This window comes from Bombyx mori, chromosome 14 (assembly GCF_030269925.1).
Source record: "Bombyx mori chromosome 14, ASM3026992v2".
NCBI classification, from domain to species: Eukaryota; Metazoa; Arthropoda; class Insecta; order Lepidoptera; family Bombycidae; genus Bombyx; species Bombyx mori.
In genome coordinates, this window is record NC_085120.1 from 5,197,351 (window position 1) to 5,219,011 (window position 21,661).

At 34.5% G+C, this 21,661-nt stretch overlaps 1 protein-coding gene across 7 annotated transcripts in view; it reads right to left on the reverse strand.

Moving 5' to 3' along the window:
* Positions 1 to 3,321: 3,321 nt before the first annotated feature.
* Positions 3,322 to 21,661, reverse strand: part of LOC101746132 (carbonic anhydrase-related protein 10) — a 141,600-nt gene continuing 123,260 nt past the window's right edge. For 3 of the 7 annotated variants that reach the window (XM_062672034.1, XM_062672035.1, XM_062672033.1), the window contains exons 5-10: positions 17,775 to 17,966; positions 13,450 to 13,545; positions 12,783 to 12,849; positions 12,192 to 12,346; positions 11,602 to 11,739; positions 9,409 to 9,682 (exon numbers count right to left, since the gene is read on the reverse strand). In XM_062672034.1, coding sequence (XP_062528018.1) covers positions 9,509 to 9,682; positions 11,602 to 11,739; positions 12,192 to 12,346; positions 12,783 to 12,849; positions 13,450 to 13,545; positions 17,775 to 17,966 — 822 coding nt within the window. In that variant the 3' untranslated portion in view covers positions 9,409 to 9,508. Of the gene's footprint in view, positions 6,811 to 9,046; positions 9,226 to 9,408; positions 9,683 to 11,601; positions 11,740 to 12,191; positions 12,347 to 12,782; positions 12,850 to 13,449; positions 13,546 to 17,774; positions 17,967 to 21,661 lie in introns of those variants that run through there. The other 4 variants (XM_062672037.1, XM_038015291.2, XM_012696252.4 and 1 more) reach the window with 3 other exon arrangements.

Genomic DNA, 21,661 nt, shown 5'->3' on the forward strand with positions numbered 1-21,661 from the left:
TTGTGTTTTTAAGAGCCTGGTCGGGAAATAGCTCTCAATCAAACAATTCCCTACATCCTGCACGTTTAGTCCCAAACTAATATTTTTTTCTAAATTATGTGTAGAGAGCACACACATGAACATGTATGAGATTTTTTAATTCTTTTTTATTGCTTAGATGGGTGGACGAGCTCACAGCCCACCTGGTGTTAAGTGGTTACTGGAGCCCATAGACATCTACAACGTAAATGCGCCACCCACCTTGAGATATAAGTTCTAAGGTCTCAGTATAAGTATAGTTACAACGGCTGCCCCACGCTTCAAGCCGAAACGCATTACTGTTTCCCGGCAGAAATAGGCGGGGTGGTGGTACCTACCCGTGCGGGCTCACAAGAGGTCCTACCACCAGTAAAAAGTACGTGAAAGTATTGCATACGAATTAGTTATGGTAGAGTGATAATTAATAAAATTTCAGTTCTATTCGCGCGTCATTGTACGTAGTTAATGATAATATCTCCGAGAAACTTCTGTGTCAACAATATTAGTAGTTCAAAATATGTGTAAACGAAATTTTCATCGGCATTTTACATACTGTTTAAAAACAAGTTAGTGCGGCGACATGCCGCAGGAAGACGAGTGCCGCACCGGATGTTAGTGCACAAACAATATGGCCGGCGTCCACTTCCGGCCGCGGAATTTCCCGCGTTAGTTGCATATTATTGAATACACTTAGCTTGTTGGGAACATGTTTCTCCTAAACTAGTCAGTTGTTTGTGAATAGTGATTATGTAAATGCGATTGATTTCAAACCTTGTTTCTAAGTACATAGCAGTATTTTTTATGCATCCATATATTATTTTCGGGGCTCTCTGGAATGGAATCCCGCATATTTATGTGGTGAAGAAATCATGCATTCCAGTTTTGAATGTGGCAGCCGTTTTACAGTACAATTGAGATTTCGACCTCAAATGTCTCAAGGTTTGCGACGTTATTCAGATTGTAATGTAATTTTGCTCTGGTAACCTCACATTATCAAAGGAGCTACAAGCTCATGCACCTATAAATAGTTAAAAATAAAATTAAGCTTTTCTTGATCAAAATGTTAAATTGGATTAAATAATTTTAAAATCGAGCAATAGAGATCACAAAACATTTATTATTATTCTTTTATCTTGGTATTTAACATCTATGTACATAATATATCTATATATAATTAAACGTATACAAGTACCAATATATTTATATATTTAAACCTATATTAGCCTCTGGTTCCCAAAATACAGGGAATCCTATACATTTTGGGACCTTGAAAAGACCTTAAGTGACTTGTCCCCGATTATTACTATTTGAAAAAGTGTAGTATAAAAATAAATTCTAATATTAAGACGTTTTATGCGATATATTTTAGGATTTATTTTATTTTAATGATTCAGTCAGGACACACAAGTTAGAAACTCGAAATTCAGGAGTTCAATAGAAGTCAATCCATCCGTGTATATGTTTTGCAAAAACAAGACTTGGCCTCAGCTTTTGACACCTTTACCGTAACCATTAGACCAAATTTTCATCCTCCATTATACCTATCATTTACACCCTATATTGTTGCTACTACTAATCACTTTACACGAAAAAAGGTTTTCTTAGTAAAACTAGGAAAACTTCCCATTTTATTTGTAAGTGTAGTAAATATCTTTGATTGCTGATCTTTGAATTTCTTTATTTATAATGATAATTTGTGACGTAAGATCAAGTTCTTTAATTCAATTAGAATGCGTTTTGTAGCGTAACACAATCAACATGAAATGATTATTACTCTGTAGCCTAAATATCAAGACGAAAATCCTTAATTTCAAAAGTTAAAATTTTTCCAAACTTACATTAATTAAAATAATGTTATTAATGTTATTTAGATACATTGTGTATAATATCATTAGTGCTTGCAGTTGTAGACGACTACGGCGTAGCGTTACAGCTACGGCGTAGTTCCGGAGGAAACCGGGGTCGCAGACAACATGGCCGCCCGGACACATCCGGCGTTCCCCGCATCGCCGTATCTTAACGTTTCCTCTGCATGCTTTATTGCTAATCTCTCCGATTGTATATTTGAATGCATTAAAGATTAATCTGTATTTCTGTCTCAAAGTTCTCATGCGTTTCGGTTTGAAGTAAAGGACAAGAGTTATTAAGCTGAAATTTATTTCCTGCCATTTTATTTATTTAAGATTTATTTTTATATATAATTTTATTTCTGCCGTGAAGCAGTAATGCGTTTCGGTTTGAAGGAAGGGGCAGCCATTGTAACTATACTTGAGACTTTAGAACTGATATCTCAAGGTGGGTGGCGCATTTACGTCGTAGATGTCTATGGGCTCCAGTAACCACTTAACAACAGGTGGGCTGTGAGCTCATCCACCCATCTAGGTAATAAAAAAAAGTAAAGGACGAGAGTTATCAAACTGAAATTTAAAGCTTTAAAACGGAAGGCGGTAACTGTTCGTTCGCTCATTCCATGTCATTAAAATTATATTAACAACAAAACTCAATCTAATTTAATATTTTTGTTGAAGCAGAAAGAAAAATATGCTCGATAATTTAGAAACAGTAAGAGGCAAATACTTTTGAATTCCATGTTGAATCAATAATAATAATAATAACTCACATCTGTGCTTTCTGTGACTAAAGATCATAGTAGAAATACTTAACTAAGTTTTTATATCGTAAAGTCTTCGGGAAATATTCGATATAAGGGTAAACATAGACTGAAATTTTAATAATCGCAGTAATATTACGGTTTACCAATTTATTGATCGTAATAGTACTACCGTTACCGATGGTAATAATAATTACGATGATTAAGTGCAGTAGTAGCGCCTTGAGTGTGGCTTTGGCATTATTGATGTCAATGAGCTACAGTAACTACTACCATCAGATGTGTCATATGCTCGCTCGTCTACGTATAAGTGCAATACATGTTTTTAAATTGTTTTTATTTATTCCAATCAAATAAAAATACGCACTCTATGTATCGTCTATCTATATGTATAAAAAATTGCTGTTCGTTAGTCTCGCTGAAACTCGAGAACGGCTAGACCGATTTGGCTAATTTTGGTCTTGAATTATTTGTGGAAGTCCAGAGAAAGGTAGGTTCCAGGTTTGAAAGGTAGATAAATATGAAAATGCTCGGAATTAAATACAAATAACAATTTTATTTTTCCTCTGATATGTCCCCCGTCGGTCGATTCCTTTTGTTTGTTTTAAGTTTATTTTATAAAAAAGTTTAGGTCTTTTATTTTTCGATTGACTACGAAGTCTGCCGGGTCAGCTAGTACTAAATAAAAGATATTTGTAATGATAAACATTTTTTTTATTTACATACATCAGTTACAATACAAGCCTCTAAACTAATACAACAAATTCCGTAAGTACATTACAGTTTCATAAGCTATCTATTATATCTACTCATATGACGTTCCGTCATTATAATTAAATTTTATTTGATTAAGTGTTTTTCAAGAAAATTATAAGGGTTTCTTTGTATTTTAGGTACACCTTTTTACTAAATATATCATTACACAAAGATTAAGCAATAAACAGTTTTTGAGCCCGGTCTTTAAATATTTTTGAGCTTAATTTATGCAATTCTTAGATAACGAATATATTTTCAAAGGCCATTACACAATTATATGAATATTCTAAAATATATCTCACTATACTAAGACACGTAACATACTATAGACATCTATACCAAGCTTAATTTGTCTATTGGATTAATATAATTAAAATTTGTGGACGTTTTATGATAGATTTGAATTGAAATTACATGATTCTTAGTACATCACGTAATACTAGATCTAAATACATATATACACTTGTACATAGGTTTTACGTAAACTAAATGCTCACGAGTATTTTTAGCATATTTATATTTATTTATATCATAATTTGACTTAATTTTGTTTGTCGTGACGAGAATTGTCGGTTAATATCCCTTCGTGCATATGATTATATTACTACAGTCAAATTTTTATTCATTAAAGTTTTTTTTAGCTCAGAATAACATTGTTTGTTCATTTTATTATTATAATTAGAATAAGGTGGTGTTTTTTGCATAATAAATAAGTACCAAATTAGTGGGAATATTTTAGACATTGCTGCGTTTACTAAGCAAATTTTGTAAAAAGCACTTTACTAATATTTCAATTTACATTTGTTTTACGGATGTTTATTTAATAAATAAAACTTTTTCTTTGTATAAACCTATATATGTATAATACGTTCTATGCATAAATAATGAAGTATTTTAAGCTATTTTACACACGTTTAGAAAGGGCATTTCTAAGGTCATAATATTCTTGTGTTTTTTGATTGACGTATGATGTAAATATTATTCGTATATGTAAAATATCTCCTTATGTAAAAATACGATGGTGACAGAGTCAATGGCACTGCCCACGGTAACAGATCATGTCTCTGGGCGTATTTCATTTATTTTACGTTATACATGTTCCTTGGTATTTTATTATTAACAAAAAGTCAAATCAAAATAATTTAACATAGCTCAACCCACACAGTAGAACAGATCTTCCAAAGCGCTTGAAGGAGGCACAGTTCCCAAGATACTGGCTACGTTACCTCGTTGGACAGCCAGACTCACTCTCTGTGCAAAGTACCAGCCAGCCTTAGCATCATGTGTAACCTCCTTCAAGCGTTTGGAGATTTCTGTTAAAAATTTATTTGCTTTAGGGCCCTAAGGGCCCATCGTCTCAATGTTCCTTATACTACATATTCCTTATAATGTATTAAAATAAGTACATGCTATACTATGGAAGTGCCTTTTGAACTTGACATTTCTGTTTTCTTAAATGTTTACTTGGATGTCGTTTCTGAGCTCTATTATTGTCATTTGTAATCTAAAGACGCACTCGTTTGATTACTCCAATTATTTCTCTTAGTCTATAAAATAATATATTTTTTATTTATATTTTATTTTCGCTACACAGGTGAATTAGTCAGGTTGATAATTTTCAAGTAGGTATTTTGTTTTTACTTTCTGCTAACAAAACAATTGTTAATTTACAGTTATTATTAGAATATCAATTTAGAATAGTTGATCTGATAAGACAGGAAACACGACATATGTGGCTTTTTTTTTCTAAATCAGTCAGAAGGATTATGAATAAGGAAAATTCATATGTCAGACTCAAATTTGGTTTTCTTCAAATTGGTCCCGGTCTAATTACGGTCAGTTCCGAAATTGACCTTTACGATCCCATGAAAAATTCACCTTAAACAAGCCTTAGAATTCATAATAAATTTTATGGGTTTCTTGCCATAACTCGCCTTCCTATTAAATTGACAACAGTTCCTAGTTCATAATATAATATATTTATATGTATTATAAACAATTTATATTATTTAGGAATATCTATAATAATCTATATACATTTCTGTCTACGTAATCGCAATTGTAGAACAATAAGTTACGTAATGTTCTGCTTGTATTCTAATTTACATTAATCTACTTTGTATGAAAGCCCAATACCAACTCAGCTATAAGTATTATTATACTATAGACTATACATAATGTCATCAGCGGCGATCCCTGCGTCTCATTTTGGGTACGATAATCGTCAGAGAGTTATTTATCTACATAATATGTACATATTGTTGTACTTTTTTTTAAAAATAATAATTATGGATTTATTAAGCTATTGCATAGCTTTTATCGTGGGCCTTGAGCGCGGCGACCGAATCATGAAGTTCCGTAACGAAAAAAACCTTACACCCTTCACTCCGCCTACCATGTAGCTCGCGTTCAACACATTCACACGTTGCGCTTGTGTAGTATTTGTGAATAAGCGCGTGGCGTGACGTCACACTGCATGCGCATCATGAAAAGTCTGCCCATCTCTCTCTTGCGCGGTCTAGCTTATGATTGTGAAGGGGACAGTTAAGGTTTTGCCTTCATTAATGTTTAATATAGCGTGGTCTTGTTTAATTATTGTTTTAATATTAAATTATCATTGTCTAATTATAATTGCATAAGTTGATAAAAAATGCTATGCAATAGCTTTACCGCGGCAGTTCCCGAGTGCCACACGTTTTTTTTCTCTCTTAGGGTGGATTCAACCAAACTTAAATTTATACACGAGTAATCAGGAATAATCTATTCCATGATTTTAATCTCGAGTAAATCCATAATCGTTTCTCCACGTAATCGATAGTATACTTGCGCTAGGAATAACAATACGCGAATAGCAGAGTGAATGGAAAACACAGAATAAATATTTGTGAAATGACAGAAATCAGATGATTGGACTGACTGACGCCATTACATTATTCTAGGAACGTTACGGAAGTTATTCCGTGGGAAACGGCGGTATAGTAACAATTCCAGAATAGGCCCACTATTCTTAGAATTTTAGATGATGGCAAAACGTAAAATTGATATACTCTCGATTAACTGACGATTTATTCTAAGATTAAGATTTACTCTTGTATGGTCGTATCCACCCTTAAAGGTATAGTAGAAATACAAGTAGAGATTAACCTTATAATTTATTTTTTTAGCCTTTGAAAGAGCTGAAGTATTAAAAAAAAAAAGGTTCAAATACCTGTATTACTTGATCTCCAGCCAGATTTAAAGCGGAATGTTTTATAATGGTTTTAAAAAATTAATGAAATCGGAACAAAACATCTGAAATTAAATTAATTCCTCTTTATTGGATTTGGGGCAAATAAATTTTTAGCCATTTATTTTTTAGTTTATCGGTAGAGCGAGATCGTCTATGTTTCTGTAGCGAATGTTGTGATCCCGCGGCCACTGAGTTGCTGAAACGTAAAAGGATAATGAATCTAAATGTAATAGAAAGCTGCGACCACAGAACCGATTTAATAGAAGCTACCTTTTATGTTTGGGAGTTTTCCGCTATAATTTTAATACTATTTTTTTATTGTTTTTTTTTAATTGTCGCTGTAGGCATACGAGCATACAGTCCACCTGATGGTGAGTGGTTACCGTTGCCCATGGACTTCAGCAATGCCAGCGGCAGAGCCAAGCCGCTGCCTGCCGTTAAGTACTCTCCACAAGCCTCGGTTGTGGCTTGTTAAGCCCTTACTGGTATTTTTCGACATCCACGGAGAGAGATGGAGCAGTGCAATTCTAGACAGTCTGTTGAGTATCTATATCGGGCAAAGATTAATAAGACACGCGTTCAGTTAAGTGACTAACGTATATTGGGATTACAACCTAACGTGCTATCGATAGCCCGACAATCCCGAGACTGACGTAGCATCATTGCAATATAATTACCGCTAACACATACATATAATTATTATTATTATTATTTTTTTTTTTTTTTTATTGCTTAGATGGGTGGACGAGCTCTCAGCCCACCTGATGTTAAGTGGTTACTGGAGCCCATAGACATCTACAACGTAGACGCGCCACCCACCTTGAGATACAAGTTCTAAAGTCTCAGTATAGTTACAACGGCTACCCCACCCTTCAAACCGAAACGCATTACTGCTTCACGGCAGAAATAAGCAGGGCGGTGGTACCTATCCGCGCGGACTCACAAGAGGTCCTACCACCAGTAATTACGCAAATTATAATTTTGCGGGTTTGATTTTTATTACACGATGTTATTCCTTCACCGTGGAAGTCAATCGTGAACATTTGTTGAGTACATATTTCATTAGAAAAATTGGTACCCGCCTGCGGGATTCGAACACCGGTGCATTTAGTTATATATAGCATAGCATAGCATATTAGTTTCTATGGGGACATTTGTGGTCCCTACAAGTCTTTTGCGGCTCGTTTGTTAGCTTGAGTACATTCGTCAGTGATGGGCCGTGTTTACACGATAGTATTAGCAAATGGATTCGCAGAGATAGGTCAGGACTATTTTGATTAACACAGCATCTATACGTAACGATTGCTTTCCATTGCTTTTTTTGGGTCAAAGCGCGTAAGGGCTACACCGGATAACGGGCAACTTCACTTTCTGATTTATTATATCAGATTACCGCGGTCGCTAGCGTCAACTTGTTAACCCACACGGACTCAATCCATCATACTGCTTGTTTGTGCCACGAAGTAGTCATGCGTTTCGATTCGTTAAATACCACAATTAAGACTTTAACCTCGCATCTAAACTTGGGGAAAACATTACAACATCTCTATAACATTATCATGTCTAGAGCACAAGTAATCACTCCACACCAGGTGAACTGTGAAATTATTGACCAAAAAACGAAATAAAAATAAACAAACATACCATAAACAAAACACATTATATCTATAGTTTACAACCATAAATTTACACATATAGCCATAAGACACGAAGTTATGCAAAAATTATTGAGTAGTGCAACATGGAGCAAAAACAAAGATAAAAAAATACATACGACAAATTAAAGTCAAATGCATTTTTTTTTTGTTGTTGCTTATTTGGGTGGACGAGCTCACAGCCCACCTGGTGTTAACTGGTTACTGGAGCCCCTAGACATCTACAACGTAAATGCGCCACCCGCTTTGAGATATAAGTCTAAGATCTCAGCATATATACAACGGCTGCCCCACCCTTCAAGCCGAACCGCATTACTGCTTCACGGCAGAAATAGGCAGGGCGGTGGTACCTACCCGTGCGGACTCACAAGAGGTCCTACCACCAGTAATTACCCAAATTATAATTTTGTGGGTTTGATTTTTACTACACGATGCTATTCCTTCACCGTGGAAGTCAATCGTGAACATTTGTTAAGTACGTATTTCATTAGAAAAATTGGTATCTGCCGGCGGGATCCGGCTCGAAGGACCATGTTCTTGATTTGTGAATTTTCAGACTGTATTTCCTTTGTGATTTGTTTTCTTAGGTGGTTTGTGAAGTCTGCCGTTAAATTACAAATACTATTGAATTCTTTTTGGTTTTAATGCAAAATATATACAAATCGCTATACGGATCGCTATATACAAATGCACCAGACGTCTTATCCCTTAGGCCATGATGACTTCAAAAATAGTAAGTAAAACTAAACACTACTTATGAATAAAAGCGAACTAACCTTCACAACGTGCTTTGTAACTAGGTAAATGTGTATAGTAAGTAGTAGTAGTAGTAGTAGTAGTAGTAGGTAGGTAGTAAATAGGTATGGTGTATACCTATTTTTTGATGCATTTCTTTTCGCTACGGTTTCGTTTGCATGCAACGCTTTTTTTCGATCGCAACTTTCGGCGGTATCGTGCTGAAATTTGTACAAAACAACTAATCTAACGATCACATGCAAAAAAACACAGAGACAAATCGTGAGAAGAATAAAACTTGCAAAGGATAGTTTATAATATGCAAGACATTTCTAAAGGATTCGTGGTGCAATCAAAACTTGCTTGAGCATAAAATTATTGATACAATAAAAGAATAATTATGTTAAGCATGTTTTTAAGAGAACTAAGAATTAAAAAATATTTTCTTTTCCAGATCGAATTTAACATTCTAATAATAAAAATCATGCACCATCCAAAAAAGTTTTAAATAAAAAATTGAATTTTTTTCTCAAATTGCATATATAGACAAAAAAATTGAACATGCTTTTGTGTACTAAGAAGAAAATTATTGAAATTCAAGTGTCGTATAAAATGTAATTGTCGAAAATTACCTGTGTAATGCATATTCCTGTACATATCGGGACAGTTGCTCGAGACCTGTAGATCAAAGTTAATAATAATAATAATCATTTATTTCAAACCATATTTTAGACCACATATAAAAATTAAGTAAATGTATTAAGTATATTTAATATTTTAAATAATATTTATTTTTAAAATAATATTATGAATATTTAATATTATTTATTCAGTATTATCGGTAAAATAAAAAAAACGCGACTACGGCTATAAAATAATAGAATAAATAACTTTGAACCAATCACGCATGGTTGGTTATCTGGTCCCAAATTAGGTTACCCTGTGTTATGGGTATCAGAGACTGATTATACATACTTATATACATTCAAATGTATACATATATAGATAATATACACCCAGACAAAGAGCAAACAAATCTACTGATCGCACAATTATTTGCCCGACGTGGGAATCGAACCCACGATCCTCGGCACAACAGTCAATAACGCTAACTATTGCACTACCGAGTCAGTTACGAATAAAATGTAAAAGCAGATTCAATTATGACTTCGACTCGCGAAAACCGAAGTAAATACTAAATCAAGAACGGATTACAGTGGTCTTGAACTTATTCTGTTCTTAACAACGGAAAGATCAACCTCGGGGGCTAAGATGTCTTTAATTAAGCTCAAAAGCGTTCAATGTGAATTGCTTCACAGGCGTTACCTGAATAAATTGTCGATTGCATTCAGGTCTTGCTTCTATTTCACGTTTGAATTCAACCACACTGTCTCCATTGAATTATATTACAAATTATTTATTGCGAGTTTGCGCTGATTCAATTGTTTTTATTGCTTACGTTGTCACGGTCCATCTGATTGTTATAATTACAGGAACACAGAATAGGTATCAGATACATAAATACCGACATCCACATTGAGACATGAGGTCTAAATCTCATTTCTATACTTCAACTATGGCCACACCCTTTTTTATTTCGGTTTTTCTTGATTTACAACTTTTTGTATTAATAACAGCAAAAACAAAGAAACAGATAATAAAAGGTCAGTTACTATTGTGCCCGTCAAAGAATATGTCCCTTTGTAAATAAACAATTAGTAATCTTATCCACCTTTTGTTATACGATGGTAATAAACGAGTGACAAACAGTCTTTGAACTGAACCGCTCTATTATTGTGCTTATTTACAGCTAGCTGTACGGGAATGCTCATTTCTGAGATAACACTGTGGTTAACTTGAGTTACGGCCAGAGCGTTACGCTAAGTGGCTATTCGTTGCTTCGTACCTACCTCGTATTCTACAGAATATATAGTGAAAGTTTTAATGTTCATTTTCATAGTTGTTTCTAGCAGTATTTGAACTCTTTGGCAGATATGACGTAATGTGAGCTTTTACTGGTGGCAGGGCATCTTGTGAGCCAGCACGGGTATTTATCGCCACCCTGTCTATTTCAGCTGTATAGCAGTAATGCGTTTCGGTTTTAAGGATGTGGCAGTCGTTGGATGGTAACAAGAGACATAGAACTCATTCCTAAAGGTAGGTAACGGCATTTTCGTTATTATATCTTTTGGCTCTGGTAACCACTTAAAAACAGGTGGGCAGAGAGTTAATCCGGCTATCTAAGCAATTAAAAAAGCAATTCATCCATTTCTTCTTAGGTCTACCTCTTCCCCTAAAACCTTCCACATTCATAGTTAAAGCTCACTTAACAACCCCATTGTCATTTCGTCTCATCACATGTCCATACCATCCCAAACGCGCACTTCTTAACTTCTCTGTCACAGGTGCCACTTTCAGACTTTCTCTAACTGCTGACATGCTGATCTCAACTATTGCCAGAAATAAATTGCTGACTATAAATGCAAGTAGAAGAAGATTTAGGTGCTAGGAACGTCTTAATAATGCTCGATACTTCATTGCGGAAATGAAATTGAAAAGTAGTTGCGATAAATCCTTATTGTCAGTAGTATTCATACCTGTACTCCTTGTTTATTGAAGTTGATGTTCGTTCTTACAGTGCGATGGTGGAGAGGCTGGACGGGACGAGCGTTGTTACCCAGTGGAGCTTTTGGAGTCAACTGCGACCCTTGCATCAGTCTTCGGAGTGCATACATCTACGACATAAAAGAAAAATCAAATTCTTGTAAGGAAAAGTTTAGATTTATTTTGTTGTGGCCTAAAATTTACGTTATGATGTCTATGGGTTCTGGTAACCCTTTAAAATCACGTAGACCTTGAGATCTTTAAAGAGCTTTTTTTTCAAGGATAATTTTTGTAGTGAATTTTTTTTCGTGTGGATGAGTTCGTCACTTCTTTTTGTGTTTATACATAGGTACATGTATTCTAAATAGACTAGATAAATTTGTAGAAAGGGAAAACGTATTTAACAAAACATAATTGGCTTTGCAGCAAAGCAAAGAAAATAGTAGTTTCACATTTGGACGCAGTGGACGTACATTTTTTTAACAGTACTAATATACAACCAAGCGTTACAAGAGAGAGGAGTAAGTTGTCTGCGATTTATTGAATACAAACTACAAAGTAGTGTTTTCTGTTTAATTCATACCTCTTGCTTAGAGATATAAATGGGTTTGTTGAATATTATCCAAACGGCTGTCTCCCAGCAACCCGGGTGCGTAGTCGAGCCTTCATAAGTAAGGTACTGCTGGGTGTTCGGCAACAAAGAACTCAGAGGCAGATGCTTGATTGGGTAGGAGCTGCCTGTTAAAAATTTTAAATCATAATTTAGGTTCTTCCTGCTGTATTTCGCTGTAATGGATGACGCTTGAAGTCGTTTTGGCATGACGAATAAGCCGTCCGGTATACTCATAGCAAGGATTGCGAAAGTACCGGTTGTTGAATCCCGGTAACCACTCTATATCAAATGGGCCGTAAGCTCGTGGGCCGGTATAAGCAATAAAAAACCTAATGTGCATCTGGTCGAAGACAATAACTAAAAAGAAATATGGAGACATCACAGCTTTCCAATGCTTTGAATGAATTAAAAGATATCAAGAACATAATATAAAGTCTTGAAATTAAATGTAATTAAAATAAAATTATTTGAAGTAGATTTTCAATTTATAAATGAAATTGAATTAAGATTTTTAATTTATGTATGAAATGTAATTAGAATATAAATAAAACATTATATTACCTCGGTAAGTAACTTTGTTGAATGCGCTGGTTATCAGTCGCAGTTCCTTGTTAGTTGGTTCCCCGATCTAAAAAAATATAATAAATTAGTGAGTTTATTTTACACGATAATAATGAGATAAAAAGTCTTTTGTTTCTAAGAGGTTTCCGAAAATGTCCTCCTATCCGAGCAAATACATCATTTCAGTTGCTTGTTTAGATCTTACTTGCGGTAAGGCGTCTTGTGAGTGATTTCCAAGATTGCTGCGTTTGATGGGTAGCATCGCCGTTATATAATATTTTTGGAGTTTGATCTTATGTCTTAAGCTGCTTTCAGACTACGCTATACTATAGTGCCATACAGTATAGCAGCGTATACTTAACCAATAATATATAGTACAGTAAAGTGTGAACGTGTCCATATCAATGTATGGTGTGGGATAATGTTGTGCTATGAGCTATATACTACATGCTATTATATTATAGTGTACCCTGAAAGCGGCTATAAGGTGGGTGGTGAAATTTAAGTTATGTCTATGGGCAACTATTTAACAGCAGTCTGGCCGTAAGTTTGTTCGCCAGTTAAGGTTAAATAAAATATACTGTAGCTATTATGGCTAGCAATTCTTAATACAATCTTAAAGATTTATTTCTTATTACATAAATTTAGGATCTTGAAATAAATTTACCTGGACCATAAGTGATATTCCAACCACTCCTTGGGATTTGTGTTGAGCTTCGGACATGTTATGATAGAGTTCCTTGTTGAATCCGTAGAGCTGGATCTACAGAAATAACTCTATTTATTATTTATTAGTACTCCATTTAGGAACCTTTATAATCGGCACAAATAAGTCAAGAATTTTACGACTCACTTTATTTTTTTATAGGTAATAAATAACCAAATTTAGCCGACTTAACCTAATAAGTGTATGGCTCTAATAAAGAATAAAAAAAAAAAATTACCAAGTCATTTTATGGGGTTTTCGTGGCTTTATTTATTTTTTAACGCTTAGAGGGGTGGACGAGCTCACAGCTCATCTGGTGCTAAGTGGTTAATGGGACCCATCGACATCTACAACGTAAACCCATCTTGAGATATGAGTTCTAAGGTCTCAGTATAGTTGATGAAAAAACCTTTTGCGATTAAGCGTTCCGTGATCAGCAAAACCGCAAAATTAAATGGATTCGATGCAGCTAAAGTTGTAATGTAATTAAAATTGAGCATTTGTATATCATAAACGCGGAATTAAGTCTAGAATAATCTTGAAGTCAGTATCATAATGACATACAAAACATAATATTAATTTATGAACTCAAACTTTTGTAGAATACTTTCAGATTAAAATACTCAAAATTTCGAATAAGCTCGAAAGTTCCGGAACTCATAATGTCAGTTGAAAGGTAGCTTCGAGATGATAATTTGAGAGGAGCATTAACACCCCACGCAAAGGTTTGAAAGTTGACAAAATTTTATTCACCGTTAGCTAATTGAAGCAGTTTTAATTTTTAATTAAATGATTCGTCTCGTGTTTTGATTATCACAAAACCCAATCGTATCGCAAGACATATTTCGACTTCCCCAGAGTGTTAGATACTTTTCTCTAAGCCCAAATCCGGAATAAACTGGTTTAATGTACCGCCCGGTACGAACTACCACCCTATTTCTTACGCGAAGGAGTAATAAGCTCCGCTATGATTAGAACAGACGTTATTCTATCCAATTAAAACTTCATATCTCAAAGTAGATCGTATCGGTCATTCGCTTATGCAATATAACAAGAAAAGAAAAAAACAATTAACTTGCCAGTCAAATAATGTTGAAATCACTTTAATTATAACTGTTAACATCAATGACAAACATTAGAACGAATTGTAATGGCAATTAAACTTTGAAATACATAAAGAACAAAACGCAATTATCGAGTTACGAATATCAAAAGTCGTTACGGAGTTTCGCTCAATTATTTTACGTTCGAAACCGCAGCTAACGTTTATAGACTTCAAGTAACACCTCCAAGTTTGTGTCATTGTGACTCTTAAAAGCCAATTTGTATATACTAGAGGTCCCGCAGTAGTCGAAATTCAACTATAATTAATTGGAATTGTAATTTTATTATGATTGTATTTTATACTTCTATAATCACAAATTTCGCCAAGACTACACTATAAAAAATATTAACAAAGATAAACAATATTTAATCTATTCTCAATTTGACAACAGACGTTAAGAACAAAAGTTTGACAATAAATAGTATGCATGCGAGTGTGCGTCAAATACAAGGTATGTAGTGTGTGTAATGTTTTCTTTATTGATTTAATGTATCTTTTATGCATTATTTTAAAAAAATATTAGCATTGTGCACTTCTTCTCTATATTCTCTATAAGTGTGGAAAATTTCATACTCCACCGTCCGTGCAATTTTCGTAAAAAGGGATACAAAGTTTTTGCTTCACGTATTAATATATAGATATTTTTAATCATTAAATGGATATTAACATTGAGAACTGTAGGTAGAATTGAATGATTTATTACGTCATAGTGTTGTTACAAATAATCACTTTTGATTTGTGCTATGTTGTTTTTTGTTATATAAAAATATTTTTTAGTAGTAGTAGTGTGTATAGTTTTTATAGATTAATAATATTAACCGAGAACAAGAAAAATACGGCCATCTGGTCCTAAACTAGGATTCTCTGTACTATAATAACTAGAGATTGATATACATATTTATCCATTAAAATACAAATTGTTACGCCGGTAAGGGTAGTAAGGGTAACGCCATCTATCGCGGAATAGCCGAAACGAATATCAAAGGATCTAGTAACATCTAGAACGCTCGAGGAGTACAACGTCATCTATTGTCAGATAACGAAAACAAACATCCAAGGTACTCGACTTGTGGGGAATATTCTCGACGATTCTTGGAATGTCGTATCGACTATAAAAGCGGTGCAGAGATGGCACGCAGTCAGTTAGTAATCAGAACTACTCGAAGCGAAACAGCGAACGGATCACCTGAAGCGAAGCGGAAGAAGCAAATTGAGAATTTTAAAATGTTTTTGTAGTGTTCTAAGTGATAAATACAGTTTTAAGTTGTACTTTGAAATATTTCTTTATCCCGAAACCCAGCGCGTAACAATATATAGATATTTAACACCCCGACAAAGATCAAACAAACCTGTTCATCACACGAATGTAGTTTAAATTATTCTTATCTGCAGTATATGGATTACAGTAGCGATGTGTTAAGTTAATTGTATTATAGGTAAGTTTAAAATACTGTACCAATGGAATGTGTAAGGCCATATGGAAATTTACCACCATCTGTTACTATCGCGACATCATTATTTATTCGGGCTTAAAACGTAGGATAGTGGTATTAACGAGAGATTTGTGATAATGACCCCAATTCTCACTGCTGTCGGTATCTACTGACTCTAGTAATCGCTTATTATCAAATAGATCATGGAATTCGCAGGCCACCTTGACATTTACATATCAAGATCTGAGAATCATAGAGTATTTCAATATCAACTTGATGACTATCAAACTAACTAAAACCGCCAATTGTACTTTTGGTGTTTGATGTATCGCACTGTTTATTTGTTTTTTGGTGTACAATAAAGAATACTCTCTCTCTCTCTCTCTCTCTCTCTCTCTCTCTCTCTCTCTCTAACTCTCAAAGCGAAGACAGAAGCTCTTTAAATAAACTTGTTTAGACAGCTTCTTAAATTATAACAAACAAAAGACATTTTTATTAGTTATTACATCATTTAAAAGACTATAACGGATTATTGTATTTTTTTAAGTTCAACATACACTAACCTTCACTGGAACATTAATAAATAATACAACTTCATACGGTTTTCCGTGTTTCTTGTTTTTTTGAAATGTTTTAAATATTTCGTTTTATTGCATATTGATAAATAAATCCGTATGAAAAATTAACATAAGAAATGGAGAGGAAAAATAACTATAATTGGATGTATATTTGTAATAATTATTAAGTGGAAAATAAATAATATTACAATAATAACTTATATAATTAGAGAATGCGAAATATTACTTTTAATTTGCTTCGCGTTTTGATTTGATCTCATGAAAGATTGAAGAGTGCATTTTTTTAAATAAACCGATTCGTATCGAATCATAAATTTACTAATTAATGTTTATAATCATATTAAACTACAATTCATCTTTAATTGTATATCAATATGGTAATAGATATTAATTATAAACCTTATAACAGGTAATGGAACAAAGACATTTCTAGAATGTTCGCATAGTTCCCCCGATCCGAACGTTCGAATAGTTTGAATTATTATCCGGAAACCTGCGGCTTAGGCAATGAGTCGTTCAATGTAACCGTAATTGCAATGCAAAATTATTAGAATATCTTAATGTATACTATATTGCCAATAGGATATTGATATTTTATTTTATACATAACAACTTTTCTAAAAAATCGGTTGTCTGTAAAGTCGGTTTACTGACGATAGTTGAACGTGACAACGTCATAAGAAAATACTGATGGAATGGTTTCATTTTTCAATTATCGCAATTATCGTTGCTATAAACAATTGACACCACATTCACTTTTCACTGAACTTCATACTTGACGAAAACATGTAAATGTATTATTGTATAGCAACTGTCTACGCGGATGCATCGCTCACTCAAGTAGGAGAGAGACAGATGTTGAACGCTGCCGAACGCGGAGGCCGATTGTGCCTCTTTGTCGCTCGTTGCGCGCTCTCGCTTGCACCTCAAGCCTTAAATGGAACGTCTCAGAGCGAGGTAACGCCGCATGAGTCATGTTTTTTCGTACGTGCAGCCGGCTCCATCGAATTATAAGACGTTGTCACGTCAAAATCTCAAACATATTAAATGGAATGAGCGAAATACAGCTTTTAGTTCAAGAACCCGAATTGTATGAGAATCGAAAAAATATGAACTGCCATTCTCGCACATTTGGAAAGAAACAGAATAAAAGTACTCAAGTTCACGTACCTCGCCTGGAAACGTGTGGTGGTCGATTTGATGTTCTGAGCCCCTGTTGTCTTCCATACCGTAATGGAAGTAGATCTCTTCGAACTGGTAACGGTAGGACAGGGGCCCGCCGCTGATGTTCACCTGATGCTTCGAGTCTTTCTCGACGCGGAAGACCAGGGACTGGCCCGTGTTTTGAAGTACGCCGCTCACCTGGGCGTTACAAAGAATTATAGTAGGGTGTTGGTTTTATGTATTGTTGTATTATGTTGTTTTAGTAAATGCCTTTTAACAGTAACAAACGGGTTATGTTGACACGTTCACTGCTGTATGAATTCAAATAGGTTAGGAAAGGAAGTATTGAGATAACTAACTTTGTTTCACGCAGTAGATGAAAATGGTTTGCTTAAAATTAATAATCAATGAAAAACTTATCTAGGCATTTTTAACAGTATTTAAAAAAATAGTTATTTTAAACAATGAAGCTCTTGTGACTACGAGAACCCCTACTTCTTTTTCTTCCTAGTTGTACACTTTTGTCAGAGTGGTCGTGGTCATGCATCAGTCGGATCCTGCGATACCGATGCTCTCGTGATGCGACGCCATGTGACACGGTGTTTCGCAGAGTGAGAGCAATCAATTATGTTGCAGTGAGTAACAGATTTTATGAGGTTGGTCCATCGTGTTGGAGATCGTCTCATCGCAATCGCATTGCTACTGTGATTGGTAGCTGAAGTAAATTGTTTATTGTAAACTTGTAAATTTAATAGCACAGACAGGCGGAGTTCTTGATCGACCATAACACGATAGCCTATGTCCACTTAAAGACCCACATGGAAGTCTGAATTTGCGTTGGCATAGGCTTGCCAACCGAAGCAAAACTTGCCCCAAAAATAGGAAGGTTAGTTAAACCATTGATTGTGCTTAAAAATAAATAAAATTGAAGTGTCTGTTTCTAATAATAAAATAACCACTTTTTACTCAAGGCGTAAGTATGTATACACAGTACATATACCAAAATAATATTTTTTGTCTGTCTGTCTTTTTGGCTGTCTCTCTGTTTGTCTGTCTCTCTATTTCTCTGTCTGTCTGTCTGTTTGTCTGTCTGTCTGTTTGTCTGTAATCTCTGGAACGGGTGGACCGATTTTGATGGGGCTTTCACTGATAGGTAGCTGATGATATAAGGAGTAACTTAGGCTACTTTTTTAGACTAACTTCGCCCCGCGACGTCGTTCGTAACCGCGGGTAACAACAGCGTACATGATAGTTGTAGATGGACTTCGGAAATACCGTACAAGCTGTGACCCGAATCATCAAAAATAACAATGAATTTATCATCTAATAACAAAAGCCAATGTATGATATTGCAACCCGCTCTATTTTCATTATCACGATTTGAGTCGATTTTCATCAGCTCGTACTCGTAACACGTAATGAATCAGCCTGTATAATGATGGTGTTTTCACCACGGGGGCCGATCCTATCAATCAATGGGTCACGCCTTGATTAAAGCCTAGAAAGTTATGCGCTTTGAGTACAGATGACATATTGTCTGCTGACACGCGAAGGTTGGCGTCCAGGAGCCTTAGATACTAGAACGCTTTGAGGTGTTTTTTTTTTTTAATTTTTGTTTCTATATTTACGTTATTCATAATAAAGTATCAAATAAAATTCTCCTTCCTAAAAAAATCTGACGAAGTCATTGGAGAAATTTCAATAATTAGGGTTCACTTTGAGCAGTTAGTGATAGCTCAGAAAATAATACACAATATAAAAAAAATGGTGAATTAAAAACTAAATAAAATATGCTTTAATAGCAAAGTCAATAATTTATTTTATCATTTTTCATTTATTCTCGTCAAAAATTTAAACAAATTAAAAGGTTTGTATTCTCATCGGTGCTTGTGCAAATTTTCAAGTTGAACGAATTGTATGTTTCAATGAAACACGTCTTAAATGTTTATGATAATTATGTCCTCCGTTGTTTACATAGGTCAACTTAACTAAAGTGTGTAATTAATGACCATTTTGGTTCAAACAAGATATTCTTTCAGCCACAATAAGGCGGATAGAAAGATTGTAATCGAGCAAATACGGTTCCTCCTTTGGTTTGGGTTAGAGTATCAATCTACTACACTTTTCAATTGCCAATTTAACAACAGTAGTGTATCGACACTTTATAACAAGATAATGGGCCTATTAATATAACAACGGGCATGTAATAATAACAACCATATTATAGCAACTTTCATAAAAAAATCAGCGTTAAAACAAATTGTTATGTAATATTTATATGTGAAATTAGGAAAAAAATAGCATGTAATTAATGTTTACCCAATTATTTGAATATTTAAGATGAAAAAACGAAATATGTAGTTGAATAAAATCTATCGTATGTTTTTGCTCCGATTGAATGTGATCCAGTTACTATTATCAAATTTTATGTTCGTGTTACGAAATAGATAATACAAGGAGTGGCTGGTTTTTCGTAGTTCTGAAAATGTTTATGCAAAAGATAACCATAAATATTACCTAAATGAGGGCTTTTGTAAGATTACGATTCGAGATACGGGACGTAATAAATAGCTCGTTGAAAGTTATGAACGCGGTGAATATTATGTGCATAGTTTCGATTTAAAGTAATACTAACGACCCGCCCTCGCTTCGCTTTGGAATCTGTAATTTATTATTGATTTCTCCACTATTTAATGGATGTTATTATACATATAAACATTATAAACCTTCTTCTTCAATCACTCTATCTATTAAAAAAAACCGCATCAAAATCCGTTGCGTAGTTTTAAAGATTTAAGCATACATAGGGACATACAGATATAGGGACAGAGAAAGCGACTTTGTTTTATACTATGTAGTGATGAGTTAATGGGATATTTTAACAATAATGTTTCAGTATAGATAGATGTGTAGTTGACAATTTCACGGTCTGTTTTGTGTTAGGTTGTTTTTAGATATCACAAATAACGACGGTTGCCTCATGTCACCAGACATGAGGCAGGATCTGAAATCTAAAGGGACGAGAAAAATGGACCACCAATCTACCTATGCGAGTTCACAATACGTCTAACACCAGTAAAGTAGATTTTTTTTATTGCTTTGATGGGTGGACGAGCTCACAGCCCACCTGTTGGCGAGTGGTTACTGGAGCCCATAGACATCTACAACGTAAATGCGCCACCCACCTTGAGATATAAGTTCAAAGGTCTCAGTATAATTACAACGGCTGCTCCACCCTTCAAACTGAAACGCATTAGTGCCTCACGGCAGAAATAAGCGGGGTGGTGGTACCTACCCGTGCGGACTCACAAGGGGTCATACCACCAGTAAAAAAGTAAAGTAAGTTTATTTGGTGTCTTTTATTTATTTATTAAACATACAAATTAATTTATTGATTCCTTCATCGTGAAAGCCGTTCGTGAAAAAATTGGCTCCTTAACGTAAGGATTAGCTTCGCTCGATACGAGTAGGTACACATAGGACGTTTTACTAATTGGTCGCTAACTACTAACTACTTTTTTATAAAGGCCCACTTGACTGATTCGACTGTACCATTAGTTTTGTTATGTTGTAACTTACATAGTGGTTTGTGCTAATGTAATTGCTTGTTCTGACCTAATTCAATTTCAATGGATTCAATGCAATTACTCTACAAACGTCAGTATAGTGAAACCATTATATATAGAGTCAATAAGCTTTGTAGAAGCTACTATCGATTTTTAATTGGAGTAGATATGTTGTTTTAAGATAAAGGATTCGCAAAACTAATTCGATTTTACGACCAATCTATCGAATAACTAAAAGTAACATACTTTGGTATATACAGATACATTGCCATTTCAAAAACTTTTTCCTAACAAATTACGGTAATTTTTCAAGAGGTTGGCCACACC